General features: G+C 39.2%; 3 protein-coding genes and 1 long non-coding RNA gene across 5 annotated transcripts in view; 2 read left to right on the forward strand and 2 right to left on the reverse strand.

Moving 5' to 3' along the window:
• Nucleotides 1-5,830, forward strand: part of LOC124298286 (uncharacterized) — a 72,600-nt gene extending 66,770 nt beyond the window's left edge. The window contains exons 3-4 of the long non-coding RNA XR_006906771.1: nt 1,975-2,173; nt 5,766-5,830. This is a non-coding gene — a long non-coding RNA (uncharacterized LOC124298286). The remainder of the gene's footprint in view (nt 1-1,974; nt 2,174-5,765) is intronic.
• On the reverse strand, nt 5,193-11,464 carry LOC124298265 (uncharacterized). 2 transcript variants are annotated; one of them, XM_046750055.1, is made up of 4 exons: nt 10,836-11,464; nt 8,876-8,972; nt 8,339-8,512; nt 5,193-6,788 (listed from the first exon to the last, which is right to left on the reverse strand). In XM_046750055.1, exons 1-4 carry the CDS (start codon nt 10,845-10,847, stop codon nt 5,386-5,388), a joined length of 1,686 nt encoding a protein of 561 aa, XP_046606011.1. In that variant the 5' UTR covers nt 10,848-11,464; the 3' UTR covers nt 5,193-5,385. The 2 variants fall into 2 exon arrangements, with proteins under 2 accessions (XP_046606011.1, XP_046606010.1); XM_046750054.1 differs by lacking the exon at nt 10,836-11,464 and adding an exon at nt 10,218-10,395.
• A 390-nt stretch (nt 11,465-11,854) lies between these two features.
• LOC124298273 (GTP-binding protein 128up) lies at nt 11,855-14,050 on the forward strand. The gene is made up of 8 exons (XM_046750073.1): nt 11,855-12,082; nt 12,181-12,346; nt 12,409-12,539; nt 12,638-12,877; nt 12,990-13,158; nt 13,267-13,396; nt 13,476-13,598; nt 13,683-14,050. The coding sequence occupies exons 1-8, from the start codon at nt 12,041-12,043 to the stop codon at nt 13,783-13,785; spliced, it is 1,104 nt and encodes a 367-aa protein (XP_046606029.1). The 5' UTR covers nt 11,855-12,040; the 3' UTR covers nt 13,786-14,050.
• Nucleotides 14,051-14,139: 89 nt separating this feature from the next.
• LOC124298258 (centrosomal protein of 131 kDa) lies at nt 14,140-18,081 on the reverse strand. Its single transcript, XM_046750041.1, has 10 exons — nt 17,157-18,081; nt 16,953-17,049; nt 16,764-16,863; nt 16,164-16,605; nt 15,821-16,038; nt 15,588-15,747; nt 15,245-15,501; nt 15,005-15,176; nt 14,756-14,919; nt 14,140-14,696 (listed from the first exon to the last, which is right to left on the reverse strand). The coding sequence occupies exons 1-10, from the start codon at nt 17,622-17,624 to the stop codon at nt 14,558-14,560; spliced, it is 2,217 nt and encodes a 738-aa protein (XP_046605997.1). The 5' UTR covers nt 17,625-18,081; the 3' UTR covers nt 14,140-14,557.
• Between the last annotated feature and the right edge of the window lie 81 nt (nt 18,082-18,162).

Raw genomic sequence — 18,162 nt, forward strand, 5'->3', positions numbered from 1 at the left:
TTCAGGTCCGTGACGAAAATATGTATAAAACTGTATAAGCTGCTTTCCTCTTAGAATCTCTTCTCATACCTCAATCCCATTTTGTTATACAATATATCTATATTGCAGGTATGCATACATATGTTACATACGCTGGACGAGTTGATGGCTATACCGAATGGCTTCCGGTACGCATAGCTCGGAATTGAATGGACTGACGCATATCCATCCTCTTGATCCTGATCGCGATCTGATTCGATATTGCATAGTCCGAGCGCATTTGTCCATTGCACTATGCAGCGGTCGTGGGGAGGATCGGACATAGGTATAATAATAGTCAATAGAGAAACTCCTACTACAGATGCACGAGCACGAATTCAATGTGCACGATGAGGGGAAATATACATGACGTATGATATACGTACCTATTATAATACGAAAGAAGTGGTTCGACGTAAAACCACGGCCAAAGGATTTGGCTAACGAGGTCCGACGATCTTCAATGCCGCGAGAGCTGCTCTTACGTAGCGGTGGGGCAATTCATTACACCTTTTTTTATGCATACATAATACGTATATACGGTATACATATACGTATGGATATGTCTATAGGCATGATATACTTGAATTAAAAATAGATTTCTTTGTACAGAAAGCCGCGGCTGCCGGAGAAGAAAGCATCGCCTTGACGATAAAAAAAAAAAAAAAAAAAAAAAATGTCCAAACTCGCGTAAGAACAAATAGAAAAAACGATTAAGCGAGGCTAATTGCAAAAACCATTTGTGAGATTCAGCGGCTAAATAAAAACAAGGCGAATTAATTTGTGAGACGGTTTTCAACTACTGTTAAGCTTAATTCTTATCGCGTAATAAGACGAAGCGATAAGTTTAACCCTTTGATTGACCTTTGACCTGTTTTATATCCATTTTTTGTATGTATGTTGCAGAACTTTTCAACATATTTCTTTGCGGTTTTTTTTTACATTTCTGATAGTATACTAAGAGGTTTTCAATAATCGAGACTAATTATTGCGATATGATGTAAGTTATTATTCTTAGAAACAAATTGATTGAGAAAAATCGTGAAAATTGAAAGAAGTAATTCATTTCCGAGAAAGTTACCCCTCTACACTTATACATGTTTTACATAAATTATAAATTTTTAGGGTTACTGATTACGAATCTGAAGCCGGGTTTGAAAATATCAAGATGGCGGATCCAATATGGCGGATAAAAATTTCAAATTCGATCAAATCCGGAGAAAAAACCCTGTCCACGGTTTTTTGGGGTCGCTGATTACGAATCTGAAATCAGATTTCGAAAATTCGGTACGGCGAATCCAATCAGTGACCCCGAAATCCCCTGCACAGAGTCTTTTACCATATTCGATGAAATGTGAAATTTTCGTTAACCATATTGGATCCACCATCTTGAATTTTAAAAATCTGATTTCAGTTTCGCAATCAGCGAGTCCAAAAACCATGGAATACTATTTTGTTATAAAAGTTGACCCAAGGGGTTCATTTCTTCTTCTTCGTTTTTCCCTGCAATAACGATCCGACCAGTTTAGTTCGAATCACTTTGCCCCAGCGATTGGGAATCATAAGAGGCGAGGAGGTTAAGATCATCTCTGCGGGATAAATTATATAGAATCCACTGGCAAGGGGAGAGGGGGAAAGTCTTGAGGGGGGATAGCTTTGCCTTCATTTCGCACCATTTGTACCTTGCCAAATTGGAACTCAGTCTTAATTCCGGGATCGTTTTGTTTACTGTTTGGGAGAAGGAAAAAAACACCAACCTGCAATCTATAATTGTACGTATACATACCTATAAATACACGAATCTTATGTCGTATGTGTAAAAGTTTTGCATTATTTGCAGTGAAGTTTTGTTGAACCTTAGAAAATATCGGCAACGACAATCATCCGAGTGTAAAAAAAAATTTCATCTTTCTTTTATGAAATTTTTATTTTTTTTTTTATTTTCTTGTTTTGCAGAAATTTCACACAACACAGCTGAAATTCCGTGAGCTTCGTATCGAGCAATCCAGCATTCTTCCACCTCCTCCTCCTCCTCGTCCTTCGTCTTGAATAAGAAGTGAAGAGATTGATACGTACCAAAGTACAGTCACGCGATCACGGGGTGAAATATTACTAGATAATATTTCCCCCATGGACCTGCTGCAAATTCTTACAGGTATAAAAGTTGAAAAACAGCAAGCGTGATGCGGGGATGAAAAATAACAGCCCGAACACTATGTACCACGTCATATTATTATACCTGGAGGCGTCTGTGTTCGGTCGGAGATTTTCGCATTTGTGGATGATAATATTATTAAAAAAAAAAATGATGAAAAAAACAAACGAGACATAAAAAAAAAAAATAAACCGAACAGACCATCTAACGACCTCAAAAAACGGACGAAACGGGATGAGAAAAAAAAAAGAAAATACAGTTACGAATGACTGATCGTGAGAGAAGGCGCAAACGTAAGTCTATTTATTTAAGAACATCCCTCATTCCCCTAAACACGATTAAACTTTGCACATCTCGTCTATTGGAAGTAAAAATTCGCCTCGTTCGCCTGTGTAAACGGTGAATAAAAATCATCCTCGAAATCCCTCCGTAAAAGATTTTTCGTCGAGTTTTTTTTTTTTTTTTTATCCTCGTTTAGGTCCCCAACTTTAATGTCAATGTAAACGAATTTCCACATCGAATGAAAAAGAAAACAAACTCTTCTTTACGTAAACAAGCAATTTAACGACGTTCAAAAACACCCGAAGAAAGAAATAAATAACAATTATCTTGTGTCTGGCGGCTGGTTCAAAAAAAAAAAAAAAAAACAATGATCAAATTTACTCAGAATGTTATATTCCCTAATTCTCGGATATCTTATAATATACTATTTCTTAACGGCGGTGATTCAACCTTTTTTTACTTTTCTTCTCATATATATATATATATATATTATATATATATAGTAACTGCAGCTACAGAGTGAAGGAAAAAAAAACTTTACCATCTTCCATCGACGTAGCAAGTCCAGACAGTTTTTTGCCTCCCTGAGACTCTGAAAAACACCCGTTAGTGGTGGGTAACCATTGTACGTAATATACATGTACACACATTGTGCGTACACGCATACATAATACTTACACCTACGTCTGGTTTGTATAATCATTGATACAAAACGACCTTGTCAGAACTAAAAACGGACGATCAATTGGGACAGACGTAAATCTACAGATTTGTCCAACGTTTGTGTCTATCTATTTATATAGGTATATTTATGTATACATAGTTGTATATACATGTATACATATGCGTATATACCCAACACTGTGACTGATTCTGTCTGGAGTTGAAATTGAACACTGGCATCGTCTATGTACCGATATAGAAGATGCGACATGCTGATCAATGGGGTTATTTGACATTGAAAAAAATATTTCAAATCATAGGATTAGATGTCGTATTGTATATTTCAAAAAAAAAAAAAGAAAAGGAATATCCATACGAATTTCCTTAGATTCAAACTCGTTATCATCGGAGTATTTTTGTAATCAATATATTAAAGTGTTTCAGTTTATAACGGATTAATTAAACACACCTAACGGAGTTTGCATTACGTCAAAACTCATCTCGTGCGCTTGTTCAAATGATAATAATTATCAACAGCAGAGATGTATTGTATAAATTGCGCTGCATTGCGGTAAAGTTCTGGGTTGTATAATAATACCTAAAGTTATAACCCGGGAAACTGCTCTTGTAGCAACGAACATAGGAAAATTTATATCTGTATACGTCAATTTTTACCTAATCGCGATGCCGGATGTTAGAGATGATTACACACGTCGTTTCCTTCTCCTAACACCCTGAACGCAGCGACTTTATATAAAACTTAACTTTTTAATTCATTGGCAGTTTCTTTACGTTGTAATATAGGTATACATATAATATATATGTATATATATATCACATATCATATATTCGCTGATAAATAATACAACGAGTGATTGTTCTACGCTGATGTTATACAGGTATGCGTGTTATAGGATTTAGTTTAGCAAATGAATTTGGCTTGGGGCGGGAGGGGGATGTAAGACGATATTTAAAATTGCTAATCGTAATTATCGGTTGACTCGTATGCGAATGAATACGTTTATAAGTCTGAAATCGAGTGAACACGATCGATTTTTAAAAAAACGAGACCGGTGTTAATGAGTAAACTTTCACAAATACGGGAAAACACAGGATCGGCAGTTTATAATAATACTAGTTTTGAATTTTTCATTCTTCTTCTCTTTTCTTTCAAAAGCTCGAACTATTCCACGACTATTACAGGTGTTATATACGTAAACGGCATGAAAAAAATAACAAAAATTTTACGATATATTTCCGTTTATTACTGTAACGTTATAGGTGTGACTTTGATTTCTAGTCAATGACTACTGAGATTTTTTGAGAAACAAAAAAAAAAAAAACCAACAAAATAATACGTGTTCATCAATTTCTTCAATGGTATAGATAAACCAGACTTCCAAGTCTGAGAAAAACTGAATATATGCATGATTTGCATTGCAAATTGTTTTATACGGCTACAGTCTGGAGAATTGACTTTATGCATGTACGTATTATAATCTATGCAAATCTCCCGTATTTGTCAAAGTGAATTCAAGCGATAGATTATTGTACATATATATATACATACGCATATATTGTACATATATGTATATGTGTATATACATATTCGTGAGTGATTTGATTATAGAAAAAATTGTTTTCGATAGGACATCGGGAGATAGTCGATGTAATGAAGATATACAAAATGATAATACGGACAGATGTCAATATATCAGGATTGAACTTTTATAATATATTCATATTGTTTGTTTTTAGATAGGGCAGTGTTGTGGACGGTTACGGAGATGAATCCGTATCCCAATGATTCCTACATAATGTATACAGACTATTTAATAAGTACATATTTTCAACAACCGTCTTTATAGAGCTAAAGTGTTTATATCGTATTATTTTTATTTATTTTTCTTCCATATCTTATCCTCTTTTCTTTTCATTTCGTTTCAATTATTTTATTTCGTCTCTTTTTCTCTTTCTCGTCAAGTTTTTTTTTTTTTTTTGTTTTTTTTTCATTTTTTTCTATCATTTTTTTTTCACCTCCCCCCCGTTTTCTTTCGTCGTTATTTATTTATTATTTATTTATTTATTTTTTTTTCCCCCCTCTTATCATGATGCGTTATTTTTTTATTTCTTTTTTTTTATTATGAAAACATTTGAAAAAAATCACGTTTTTATGTGTTTAGTACATACTATGTTAATAATAGTTAATAATAACCATTAATAATAGGTATAGGTATAATCTATCTAACTATTAAAACAGCGTCATATTAAAGTCTATCTTCCTCCTCCTCCTCCTCATCGTCGTCGTCGTCGTCGTCCTCGTTATCCTCGTTATTCTCCTCGAGCTCCTCCCTGTACCCGGGGTGTTCCGAGATGGCGTAGTAATTCCCGTTGTAAATAACACCTAGTTCCCTGAGCACGTCGCCCCTAATAACGGCCTTAATAGTCCAGTTGTAACATCCATCGTTCTCGCTCTCCCTGTCCAATCTCTCGACGTCCAGTATCTTCGAGCTTAGCCTTTCTAGTATAATACCGATATCCTTGATGCTAAGATGGTGCTTCTGATCTACCGTGAGCTGATCGATGAGAAGTAAAAATTTTTCCGAAGTCACTACCTCGTCCTCCATTATCGTATTCTCCGTTTCAGACTCGGAGCTGTCGTGATCCTGGTGCAGATGATTGTGATGGTGATGGGTATGGGAACCTCCGTGCCCGTGGAACTGACCCGACGAACTTCCGGCACGGTACTGGTGACTGGGTCCCGCCTCGCTCTCGTCGTCCCGGAACCTGACGTGCCCTTTTATCACCCCGGAACGCCTCGTGCCGTCCGAAAGCGAGGACTGCGGCTGCGGCGACGGCGTCTGATGTTGGGCATCCTGGATAGGCGATGTCGCAACGGATTTGTGAACCGCTATACGACGACCCTCCTCGTGGAGTGCGCAGCAGTGAAAATCGCACTCGGCCGCGCTTCCTCCGTCGGCACCGTTCACGGGACTACCGTTCCTCGCTACAGGCTGATGGATGTGATTCGAACACTCTGGTGTGTGGATATGGATTGTGGTACTGTCGAACGAGTTGGTACCCTGCTTAACGAGACGGCTACCAGATGTAGAAGGCCCGCTGCTTGACGATCCCGGTAATAAGCTGGAGGCCAGCATCGGACCGTAGGAACTATGACTCGGACTAGTAAAACTCTTCTGTACCATATCGTCATGATTTATCACAGTTATTTGAGGGCTGCTGTAACGAGGACCACCACCACTACCAACACCGGCACTACCACCACTACCACCACCACCACCACCAACGCCTCCTCCTAAGTCGCCCGCTCCGTGACCTCCAGCTTTTCCGTTACCTATACCGATCCCGATCCCGTCGTGATAATTCTGCAGCTTGTCCAAGCTCGTCTGTATCACTAACGACGGTCTCTGACCACCCGAGATCAGTTCGCTCTTCTTCGTTGGAGAATATTTCGAGCTCTGACCGTCCTGTGACTTTCCCCCCTGCTGCTGTTGCTGCTGCTGTTGAACCTGCGACGATGACCGCTGATCCCAGTGGAGCACCACTGTGACACGTCCTTTATTGTCCATAATTTTCCAGGATGGCGTCTCATCGTGCAACTCCAACGCGTGGATCGTTTCGCAGACTATTTTCGGTATCGCCGAAATCGCTGCAACAAACACAACGTTCAACGTTTTTTACAATACGCCTCAACCTTATCACACAACGAATCGCACTGTTATATATCATTTCGTTGTAATAATATCAATTTTTGTTTATTTTTTTGTTTTTATTTTTATTGTTTCTTTTTTCTATCATTTTCGACAAACAAGAAACACAAAGCGCGTAACTTTATCGCATTTAAATGTTGAAAAGGGGGTGAAAAAAAACTACGGATCGGTTCAACTTCCAGAGAGCCGGATCGTACCGTCTGATCTACTACTGCCAATCCCTTTAATCCGCTTGCTGGTCAGACGCAACTAATGTTCACAATACTGCGGTAGTCGCACCCCGTAATGGTTATATGCGAGCCCATTACGTGGCAATTCAGGCTGCACCCGACCACCCTGCCCACAATTTCGAGGAGGAAGTGATATCAATGATCGTAGCAATGGTTGTAGGAGAAGAGACGTAGGCAAAAACAACAAAAGAGAGGAAACAATATTGATACGATGAGTAAACGAGAGAAGTTAGTGCAAGAGGAAAAGAACACACAAAATTACAGGCGTAATAGAGGGGGTAAGATACGACCGGTTGAAAAATCCTGATAACAATAAATGTTGAGCACCACTAATTACTCTGTGTAATTAATTGCATAGAAATTATCAATTAAATTGGTAACTTGTAATTGTGAAAAAAAAAGACAATACCAATTAGATTTGTAGTTAGAAGAAAATCCGATACCAACAATAACTATATACGTAATTTGTAATACGAAGAAAAACTGATACCAATTACACAAAGTAATTAATCGTGCCCTGCCGTGTACGTCGGATCGCAGAAAAAACTCTCTCACTTTTTCTAATCAATATTAATTGTTTAAATATTGTAAAACATTGGCACAGTTAAAGAAAGTGTCAAAAATTTTTAGAAACAAAAGGCATGAAAAACGGTGCCACGAGGTCTGTTTTCACGTCTAAGGGACTCTACGAGAAGTTTGAAATATGTTCGGGGTGAAATTTACCCCAAGTAACCTATTAGGGTTAACCGGTCACATTTCGCAAACGCGACTTCGGAAAGCACATGTTCTTCGGTTTAATTTACTCAGTTAATTCGACCCCTCTGTTACCCCTATAATTTTATGTACTCAGTTCTGGGACACCCTGTATACATATACAGCGTGCAGACCGTTGGAAGAATTGGAATCTGACGATTGACCTCCTTCGCAAATCGTTCCTTATAAACAAAAATTGAATTCCAATAGAGGTAATCGTGTAATACGATCTTCGGTTGTTCGTTTGTTAACATGTTTCACCTGCAAACCCTGCACACCATTTTCCATAATTCCGTTTAACACATTGCGATTTCTATACGATGCAGGTTGTGCGGTGACCGGTTGCAGAATAAAGGTAAAAAAGACGAAGAAAGAGAAGAAGAAGAAGGAGAATAGAACAGGGATCGAAAACGATGAGTGAGGAGATGGTCAGCGATCGGAACTTCATGCAAGAGGAGTGACAAGTATAAGGCAGAGCTGGAGTGAACCAAGGAAACGTGTCGTACCAGCCCGAATGATGTCAACGCCAGTGGGACACCACCTTTCACCATGTCGCAGGAGTAGCAGTATCGTGTTGTTCGCTAAAGTCTTGAAATATTCCCCGTCCTCGACCTGCGTACCATCCGATTCGAGCACTAAAGAGACCTTCTCATTTTGGGGAACGCCCAATTTTTCTTTACCTGAAATTAAAGTATACGAACACCGTCATCACATTGCCCCAATCAATGATCTTTCAGAACCTACTGATAGTTCTTCAACGCCTTATATAAATCGTGTTACATGCAAGATCGGATTCTCTGTTATCACATCGGCATCATCGTCGTCATTCGTTCATTCGACACACTTATGGCGGGGTGGAAAGCAAAAATTACAGACTTTATTAAACACTGTATCCATCACTGTGAACCATCACTGGGATGAGACAATTGTACAAGTGAAGAATTTTTCATTTAGTGTGCTTACTTTTGGTTTACGATTGACCCCGAATGAGGGGGTGTGTTTATACGGTTCACTATCGACGAAGTAACTTTGTATTTACTCACCGCGGTGTAACAGTTCTTCAAAATTGCTAACGACCAGTCCCTTTCTTACGTTTCGCCAACTGTCCCATATCTTAAAAGGTCTTTTGCTCCGTAACTCCTGCGGCACAATAGACAAGCAATTATATATAGCAGCGCACATTTGCGGAGGCAGTATAACTTTGGAATACAATATACTGCATAGCGCATCGAACGAATCGTTGGCTGGGAAAATTCACCGATCAAAGATTCGCATCTGCGGATCTTCTCGGATGACACCAACATTTATTTGATAAATAATTTGACTCTGCAGCGAAGGTTAATGAGACTGGCCACTAATGAATCAGTGATAATATACGCAATCGATCTCGATTAATTCTCAATTCAATGTAACGACACTGCACGTTCACTATTCTTAAGAATTGATTATTTCACCACTGGTATGAATAAATATGAATAATGATAACAGAGTGCAGCGGATTGGATGCAATTTGTATTAAACGAGCGGTGGTCTATAACCATGTCTTTTCAACTGGGCGTGACAGATATCCAGTAATTAGACAAAATGCTTTTAAGAGAAAAGTTGAAGAGGGGTCTGCAGGTAGTATAAAATACGATTTGAAACGTTAGTTATCCCCCTCCCTTCGCATCAATTTAGGGTACCGGGCAAAATTTGCATAGCAATGGGCTGAAGTATCTTGAATATATACATGTACCTATGTGCAATTATTTTTTTCCCTTTTTTAGACTCAATCCTCGAGACAATCCCGTGAAAAATTACATATATTAATACCCAGATGAATAAATGCAATCGTTATAAGTATACGTGAAATTTCTGACGCGTTCTTTCTGCTTGCCGGGAGCAATTAAAAAAAAAATACTTAAGGTAAATGGAAAAGGAGTTTGAATAAATATTGAGGAGCTGGGTTGAAAAGGTTTGCGAATTATGTTTGGATTACTTTTTAACGTTTTCAACAGGGTGGCGCTAAGCGGTAAAAGCGCACGCGCGACTTATGGTCGAAAACACTGACCTCATTCAACCATACTCAAGAAAATATACATAATATGACAAATTATCAAACTGCAATGCTCGTCTAACGATATACTTATACTTGATGACACCGAATACTTATAGTATAAATATTTTATCATTAAACCGCCCATTTAATCTTAAACACTCTGTTACATATAAAAAATATATATAGAAAGCTTCTCTGCACGGCAGAAAATTCATTGAATAATTTTTCACAGTAACGAAGAATTCAGACGGAAGACAAGCGGGCGTTTTTTCGAATATATCATCACTCGAAAAATAATGAATGAAATGTAAGAGCTATAAGTATAATTGTAGATTTTCTCGGCTCACCTCTGCTGGCATTCGCATTAATATAGATGAAAATAACTATCGATCGATATCGGAATCTAACGTTACAATAACGCTTAAATCGTTGTGGATATAAATGGATTACTTCTGTTCGATGGTGATAAATTGTTATTAAGGGATCGAATAACGGTACGGTACGACACGATAAACGATTATACGAGACGTGAGCTATGGATGCGATAATTAAAAATTCAAAAAGTATGTACACTCGAAGTAAAATGATAACGAGGTCTCCGCGAGAGATCAAAGTAAGAATGAAGAGGACCGCGTACGTTGAACGACTGCACGGGGTCAACTCCCAGGGAAGTAGGTCACGGGTGTGTAGGGAGGAAAATAATCTCGCCACTGCAAACACGTATCAGCGTTCCACGACAAGGGTGACAAGGGGACGGGGTATGAATCCCTGGGAGAATAAAAACGATACCACAAATAAGGGAGTTGCGAATGTTATTGAAAATCAGTAATGTCACGGGAGGATGATAAAATTGATGTATAGTGCACCCAACGAACGAATGGAAGGGGCGCGCATGCAGGGATGGTACAGGGGAAGACTCGTGTGCACAATCTTGAGATATATGAATAAAAAAGATTTTGCCATACCTCTCTTGCCATTACGTCATATCCCTGCAGGTACGGGACCGTCCCACAAGCACTTATTTAAAGGAAGTAGCGGACCGAACGCTGCAGCATTCTGATCGCGCGGTTCTCGGAGATGCCGGGTAGAGGCGGTCTAAACAACGGACCCTAACAAACGGGTCCCTTGGAAACTACATCTACCAGGAAATCCCTCATCCTACTAGGTATCTTACAATTACCCGATCTAAGATTTCACTAACGCATATGGGCCAAATTGTAACAGTGGCTTCCTCCCAGCGGTTACTGCGGCGACTCCTAGTTTTAGATCGATTCTCTCTCCGTGTACGTACGGACACCCTCACCCTCGCCCTCTGCACCCACCTTGCCCTCTTCGCCCTCGCTATATTCCTCCCACTCACTTGCCTCGCGCCCGGCGAAGGTTTCCTCTTCTTCTTCTTTCCTACTCGTATTCGCTTATATTATTCGACTCGCACTCGCCTCCCTGAATACCTGCCTACCCTTAAACAGCCTACGTCTACCCTTACCGAGTATCCTTCTCGTCTTACGCATTAAACTCGCCCGCTCGCTCCCACTCGCGCCCACCCCTGCCTGCCGCACGCCCAGTCGCGCGCTCTCTCGTATTCCGATTTTTCAACGCCTATACTCGCCCACTCGCCGGTCAACCCACGGCAAAGTTCGAACCACGATTCGAACGCGCTCGTAAGACTTCGCCAGCGACGCGCGCCGCGCCATTTAAATGCAAAATGGCGCCCAACTTGGAAAACTGAAGCGCTATCTGTGGTGTTTCCACATAGTTAGCCACTTCTGCAATCGTCAGACCCATGGCTGGAAGAGAGGACCATCTCCAGCTGTTGCTCACTCTTTCTAATTACGGCTTCCGCTAGCTGCACAGATCGCATAGTCTGTCTGTATTATCTTGTAAGTCTATGGTGTACAAGCCCGATGGCTACAATCTACAATGAAGATGACGGACTTGAGTAAATCCAAGTAATTCTTAGTCTATGATCAGGAGTTGAATATTTCTATTTTTTTTCATCTGTTAACCTTTTTGTCTATCTCGTTCCGTTCGCGGTTAAAGGCATGTACCAGTACACGTGTTGAATAAAGAACGGTGGCAACGTTCGCCGCGTAATGTATTTCGGAAGAGGTTGCAGAGTGCCTTGAGAGTACAATTGAAACCAGGAAACTACCCTTGAAACCAATACAAGATGAGCACTATATTGGAAAAGATCGCCTCGATCGAGGCCGAGGTAACCTATAAATGTGTTAATTTTTGAACAGCTTCGGTGTCCGCATACCGATTCAAATCACTCGACGTCCTCTAATAACATGAAACCTCGATTCTCAGATGGCTCGGACCCAAAAAAACAAGGCGACGTCCGGCCACTTGGGTCTTCTTAAGGCAAAGCTAGCCAAACTTAGAAGAGAACTGATCACCCCCAAGGGAGGCGGTGGAGGCGGAGAACAGGGTTTCGAAGTAGCCAAAACCGGTGACGCTAGAATTGGGTTTGTCGGTAAATATTGAAAGCACTCTGATTAACTGCATTCGTTAACATCCCGTCTTGCGTTACAACAGGATTTCCATCCGTTGGCAAATCAACCTTGCTCAGCACTCTTGCCGGTGTTTATTCCGAGGTAGCTGCATATGAATTCACTACCCTCACTACCGTCCCTGGTTGCATCAAGTACAAAGGAGCTAAAATTCAGGTTTGCAATTGATGGATAGTCCGGAATTCTTAAAATTATCCTATCTGGTAATACGAACCAAACAAAACGATAAATATATCATGAATTTTACATTCCAGCTTCTAGATCTTCCTGGTATTATCGAAGGTGCTAAAGATGGCAAGGGTCGAGGAAGACAGGTTATCGCAGTTGCACGTACATGCAGCCTTATATTTATTGTATTAGATGTCCTCAAGCCCCTTGGTCACAAGAAGCTCATTGAACATGAACTCGAGGGATTCGGTCTGCGGCTGAATAAGCAACCTCCAAATATTACTTTTAGAAAAAAAGATAAGGGTGGAATCAATCTACAAACCATGGTGAGAATTGTGAATTGGTTTCAGTTAGCTAATTTTTCTTGGATTTATGTACAGAGTGGTAGCTGTTGAATTTGTTTAAATTTAACAAAAAAAAAACTCCTGTGTTCAACAGTGCGTACAATCCGAACTCGATTTAGACACCGTAAAATCTATCCTCTCAGAGTACAGGATTCACAATGCGGACATAACTCTCCGCTACGACGCTACTTCGGATGATCTTATTGATGTTATTGAGGGTAATCGCGTCTATGTACCCTGCATTTACCTTCTCAACAAAATAGGTAATTAACTATCATAAATGTCGAGTTGTCGAGAAAAGCTGAGAATTTGATCACTGTTGTTACATTGTTATTCAACTATGATCATTATACTGTTTTTCCCCCCCACAGATCAAATTAGTATCGAGGAGTTGGACGTTATTTACAAAATACCACACTGTGTACCAATCTCTGCCCACCATAAATGGAATTTTGATGATTTACTTGAAAAAATGTGGGAGTACTTGCAACTTGTGAGAATGTACGTATGTGTAGCAAATTTGTTATAGTCCTATAAGTGAATTTTAAAAATGACTGTGTTATTATTGTAATATTTACAGTTATACAAAACCAAAAGGCCAGCTTCCTGATTACAACTCGCCAGTTGTATTGAACATCGAGCGAAGATCAGTCGAGGATTTTTGCAACAAACTGCATCGTTCCATTGCTAAAGAGTTCAAATAGTCAGTTTCATTGGTTGTCTTTTTCTAATCTCCGCATTTTCTCTAAGTCGAAAACAATTAACCATAATATATTTAATATTTCAGCGCGCTTGTTTGGGGCTCATCGGTAAAGCACCAGCCTCAAAAAGTTGGAAAAGATCATATCTTATGTGATGAAGATGTTGTACAAGTTGTTAAGAGAGTGTGATTTTAAAAAGTGGAAACATTTCGTGACTACCAACGTGCTGAAGACATAATTACGGATCTGTAAGAAACAATAGGTCCACTTTGATTAGACTATTTTCCGATTATTTCCTTCTAGAGTTTGTCACCTTTCGGAACATCTCGTTGATCATAAATGGGTTCAACGTGAGATGGATTATCTGATGGAAATTACAATTTTTTTATTATTTTCACAAAATAATTTATCACACAAACATACATTAAACAAGATCCAGGCATATATGTATACACACATATATATATATATATATATATATATATATATATATATATATATCTATTTTATGAAAACCGTAACAGAATTTTTTTTCTCTAAAGCGTACAAATTCTTACTGTGTCATTGTTTTCAGTGATGAAGAGCGTTAAATAAATATGGGCTGGTACTAAAAATTGAAGCCTACATCTGCATTTTTCTCCACAATTTCTCAGTTCGACTCTTGAAATTATTGTGTAGTATGTAGCTTATTGTAAACGCATTTAAAAAATAAGAAATTGTCGAAGTATAAACTTATATTACAGATAATACAGTTATAAACAACGAAGGTATATTTCCTGCAATGTCTGTGTTAAATAGGCGTGTTTCAAATGCAGTTAATTCAAAATATCGCGTAAGATTGGGTGTTTGCCTAGACTGAGAAATGCTTGTTACGAAAAAACTTACATTTAAAACAACTTAAACCTGTAGCGCAGTAATGTGCGAGGGTTAAAATTAAAACATATTTATTTACACTTAATATCTATAAAGACTGAAGTACGTAATCCTTCCTCTGTTGATCTAATAATTTTTCCAGATGATCGCATCTCTTCTTTGCTTCATCAATCTCTTTGGCGAATTTCCCTATTGCCAGATCCTTTTGCGTTACTATTAACTTGACCCTACAACAATGAACATCAATGAATATCGGATAAAGTTGATAGAATTAACTATTCCTTACCTGCTATAAAGTTGAGCCATTTGAACATCTCTATTAGAATTATTTTCAGTAAGTTCGCGGTGAAGAGAGGCTATTTTATTCTCCAGTTCTCGTTTTTCCATCTCAATTTCCTTCCTAACAATCTTCTTTGCATCGTCTCTCTCAATCGTCAATTGATCTACGCTCTTGTTGAGAACGAATAAGAATTGTTTGTATTGAGTGCTTATCATATTCCACAACTGATTTCGACAATAACATTACACCTCATACCTGTTTAGAATTACTTAGCTGGATCATACACTGCTGAAGTTTTCCCTCAGTTATTTGAAGCTGCGTCGTAGTCTCTGTGAGGCGTTCCTGCACGGAGGTCACTTTACTTGTCAGCAATTCTTTGCTGTTATTCAAGTCTTGTAGCTCTGCCTCATATTTTTCTCTCATACATCTTGAACAATTTTAAAAGTTATTTAAAGTGGGTAACAATCAACGTGTATGAATGGGCACATTTAGTACCTGAGCCGGTTTTCCGAACTTTGCTGAAGACTAGTTTTCATGTCAAGAGTTTCCTTCTCGAGCCTTTCAATAGCCAGTTCTATTTGTCTGTCACGCTCTCGATTGCACTCATCTCTCAGCCGTGTTTCCATTTTTTCTAATTTCATATTGTGCTGTCTCCTGCAGTTTTCCATCCATGTCTCTTGTTCGACCCTAAGTGATTCTTGAACAGCTTTTTTCTCGATCTGATGCTGTCGTATTAAAGTATTGATTTTTTCCTGTAAACGATTGGGTTCCCGTTATTATTTTCATGCATCGTTGCTTGGTATAAGTCATTATTAGTTTCAGTATGACCTGAACGTACATTGAATTGTGAACGTGCTTGACTTATCGCAGCATCTCTCTCAGCATTGAGTCGTTTATGTTCTTGAGCTAGCAGATTTTTTTCACGTTCAAGATCGTCCAGCAGTTTGCGCCGCTGTTCTTGAAATAAATTCTCTTGCTGTTCTAGTTTCTCCTGATACCTGTGAATGTTATCAGACGGAATCTTTTATTGGTATCTAAGTAAGCTGCGTGATGTCTGAACATACATTGTACCTTGTTCTGAGAATATCTTTTTCACTACTCAGTAACTTTTCATGGCTCGCAGTTAGCTCAAGACGCAACTGCTCCAGCTGTTGATTTGAGCGGCGAATTGTCCGCAGCTCGGTATCCTGAAGCTCTTTGATGTGAGCACTGCGTATTTCTTGAAGCTCCTGCTGATGCTGCTCTACCATACTTCGCAGTTCTGGCTCTAGCCCCTTCACAGTCATTTCCTGAACAAGTAAAATGGAACAATTTGACCAGAGATTCGATACTAACATTTTTTTACCAATACATGTTTATATATTGATTGTGAGATAAAAGTTAGGTGTTCCACAAGCGTACATCTGATTAGCACCTTTATTTTAGAAGTTTTTGCTTCTAGCCAACGTTCGCGTCTGATCTTTTCAGAAGCGGCACAAAGTTCTCTAGCTCGTCGGAGTTCCACCGCGTGTCTATCAGCCACAACTTTTAACTCCCGATGATATTTCACTTCCATTTCTTTGATATGCTCAGTCAAGGAGTTGCATTTCTCAGTCAAATTTTTCTTATCTGATATTATTTGCTCGATAAATTTCTGATGCCTCTTTATCGTCGTCTGATATTTTGTCTTCTGAGTCTGCAGCTCAGTGCAATGCTGCTTTTTTTGCAATTCTAGCTTCTCGCAAGCAGAATGCCTTTGTGATTTTAATTCATTTTTTAAAATCTTTAAAGTCTCATCCCGTTCTTCCAATTGCAACCTAAGAGTCGCTAAATCGTCCTTTATCGTTTCAGGTATATGGGTTTGTGCGGGATGAATTCTGCAAGAAACATAAAACGTTACCAACGGGATTCACACAAATCACACCTCGGTGCGAAAATCTTTGCACTCGCAAATAGCACTGCCTCCATATGAAATACTATACAATGCATATGCTAAAAACACAAATTCATACAAATTTTTGATGACCAATCTTACCCTTGATTGTTACAGCATGGAATAGATCGACTATTCAGTGTTGCTTCAATATTCTTTGAATGCGCGTAAGCTCGATTGTTTGGAACATCTTCAAGGTATCCTAGAAAGAAATGTAAAAATTCAACAGCTAAAGAATTGCAGTATTCCCGTCATACCTTATACCATCACTGTCAGAGTCGCATATTTTACCTTCGTGGTTCAAAATCCCTAACAGGGACATGATGTCCTCGTAAGTTGACAGAGAAGACCCGCATGGTTGATTGGAGTAATCTTTCTCCGGTTGAAGCTAATTGGGGAAGAAATTGTGATCAAAAGGTGTAAAAGCTAGCAGCAGTGTTTAAGCGCTCTAAATTGTAGAAATACAAGATACTTTCTCGAGCAATCGATACTTGCCTGATTGATGGAATAGTCTTGATCGTGTCCATAAAAGTGGCCCCCTTCGTTGTTGACAAAACTTCCAGTGGTATTTGAATCGATATTTAGTTGTGCTTCATTTCCAGATAAATTTTTTTCCAGATCATTGATCATCGAGCAAAGCTGATCGAAGGAGCAAGAATTTGGCTCGATGACATTCTGATTAAAATCGCTAGTAGTTTGCAGCTTTTTTAAGTCGTATCCAATGTTTTCAATCATAGCATTAATCTGATTGGGATGGGTCTCTGCTTCTTTCAGGTATTCGCCTTTTTTGGAATCCAGTCCTCCGTTAGTTTCGGAGAATCTTGACGGGTTTGAATTCCGTACGCGGTCTTCTGCGGAATTGCACCTCTGCATGGGCAAGCCATGTGCCATTCCGTTATCGGACATGGCAAAGTTACTAATCGGGGGCTTAGTGACAACCCTTGGATGCTGTATGTTGATCATTTCTTGCCATTTGCATTGTAATTAATTAATTAGGGATTCCTTATACACTGACCCACAACGTTCATTGAAACGTCAAGCCTTCGCTCGAAATTTCGTATGACGCGGTTGCTATGGAAACGCGAATGTCGCTCTTATTGCAGATGGCGTTTCAAGTATTGACTTCTTGTTGGTATAGTTCAGTGCTTGGAATTGACACAGAACTTCAACTGCATTTTACACAGAGAGGGTGGTCAACTTTGTACACCATTCATGAATATTGACTCACTTCACATGAGTTTCACAAGGAAGCAGAAGAAGAATCAAAGATGAGTTGCGAGATGACCAGTGCCTCCAAAAGACGTTTGAGAAAATTAAACCAAACTACGGCCTTGCTCGGAGCAATGTAAATAAAGTAGCAGCACGACATTATCTGCAGCGTGCCGAAATCGATATCCTGTTACCGACCGCGACGCACGCTTCAGATAATGTCGCGCTACTATTCTATTCACACTGCACCACGCAGAGACGTAGTTCAGTTTAATTTCGTAAACCAGGTTTT

This window comes from Neodiprion virginianus, chromosome 2, assembly GCF_021901495.1.
Source record: "Neodiprion virginianus isolate iyNeoVirg1 chromosome 2, iyNeoVirg1.1, whole genome shotgun sequence".
In the NCBI taxonomy this organism is placed as follows: domain Eukaryota; kingdom Metazoa; phylum Arthropoda; class Insecta; order Hymenoptera; family Diprionidae; genus Neodiprion; species Neodiprion virginianus.

Bases quoted from the DNA above. Each gene is read 5' to 3' on its own strand.
- LOC124298265 (XM_046750054.1), bottom strand. The intron at 8,513-8,875 runs GTGAGTAAATAC...CTTTAATTTCAG, and splicing joins TGAAGAACTGTTACACCGCG to GTAAAGAAAAATTGGGCGTT. The intron at 6,789-8,338 runs GTACGACACGTT...TGTTTGTTGCAG, and splicing joins CGTTGACATCATTCGGGCTG to CGATTTCGGCGATACCGAAA.
- LOC124298273 (XM_046750073.1), top strand. From the start codon at position 12,041: ATGAGCACTATATTGGAAAAGATCGCCTCGATCGAGGCCGAG. The intron at 12,083-12,180 runs GTAACCTATAAA...CTCGATTCTCAG, and splicing joins TCGCCTCGATCGAGGCCGAG to ATGGCTCGGACCCAAAAAAA. The intron at 13,599-13,682 runs GTCAGTTTCATT...TTAATATTTCAG, and splicing joins ATTGCTAAAGAGTTCAAATA to CGCGCTTGTTTGGGGCTCAT.
- LOC124298258 (XM_046750041.1), bottom strand. From the start codon at position 17,624: ATGATCAACATACAGCATCCAAGGGTTGTCACTAAGCCCCCGATTAGT. The intron at 15,177-15,244 runs GTACTAAATGTG...AAATTGTTCAAG, and splicing joins AGTTCGGAAAACCGGCTCAG to ATGTATGAGAGAAAAATATG. The intron at 14,697-14,755 runs GTAAGGAATAGT...TCATTGTTGTAG, and splicing joins ATGGCTCAACTTTATAGCAG to GGTCAAGTTAATAGTAACGC.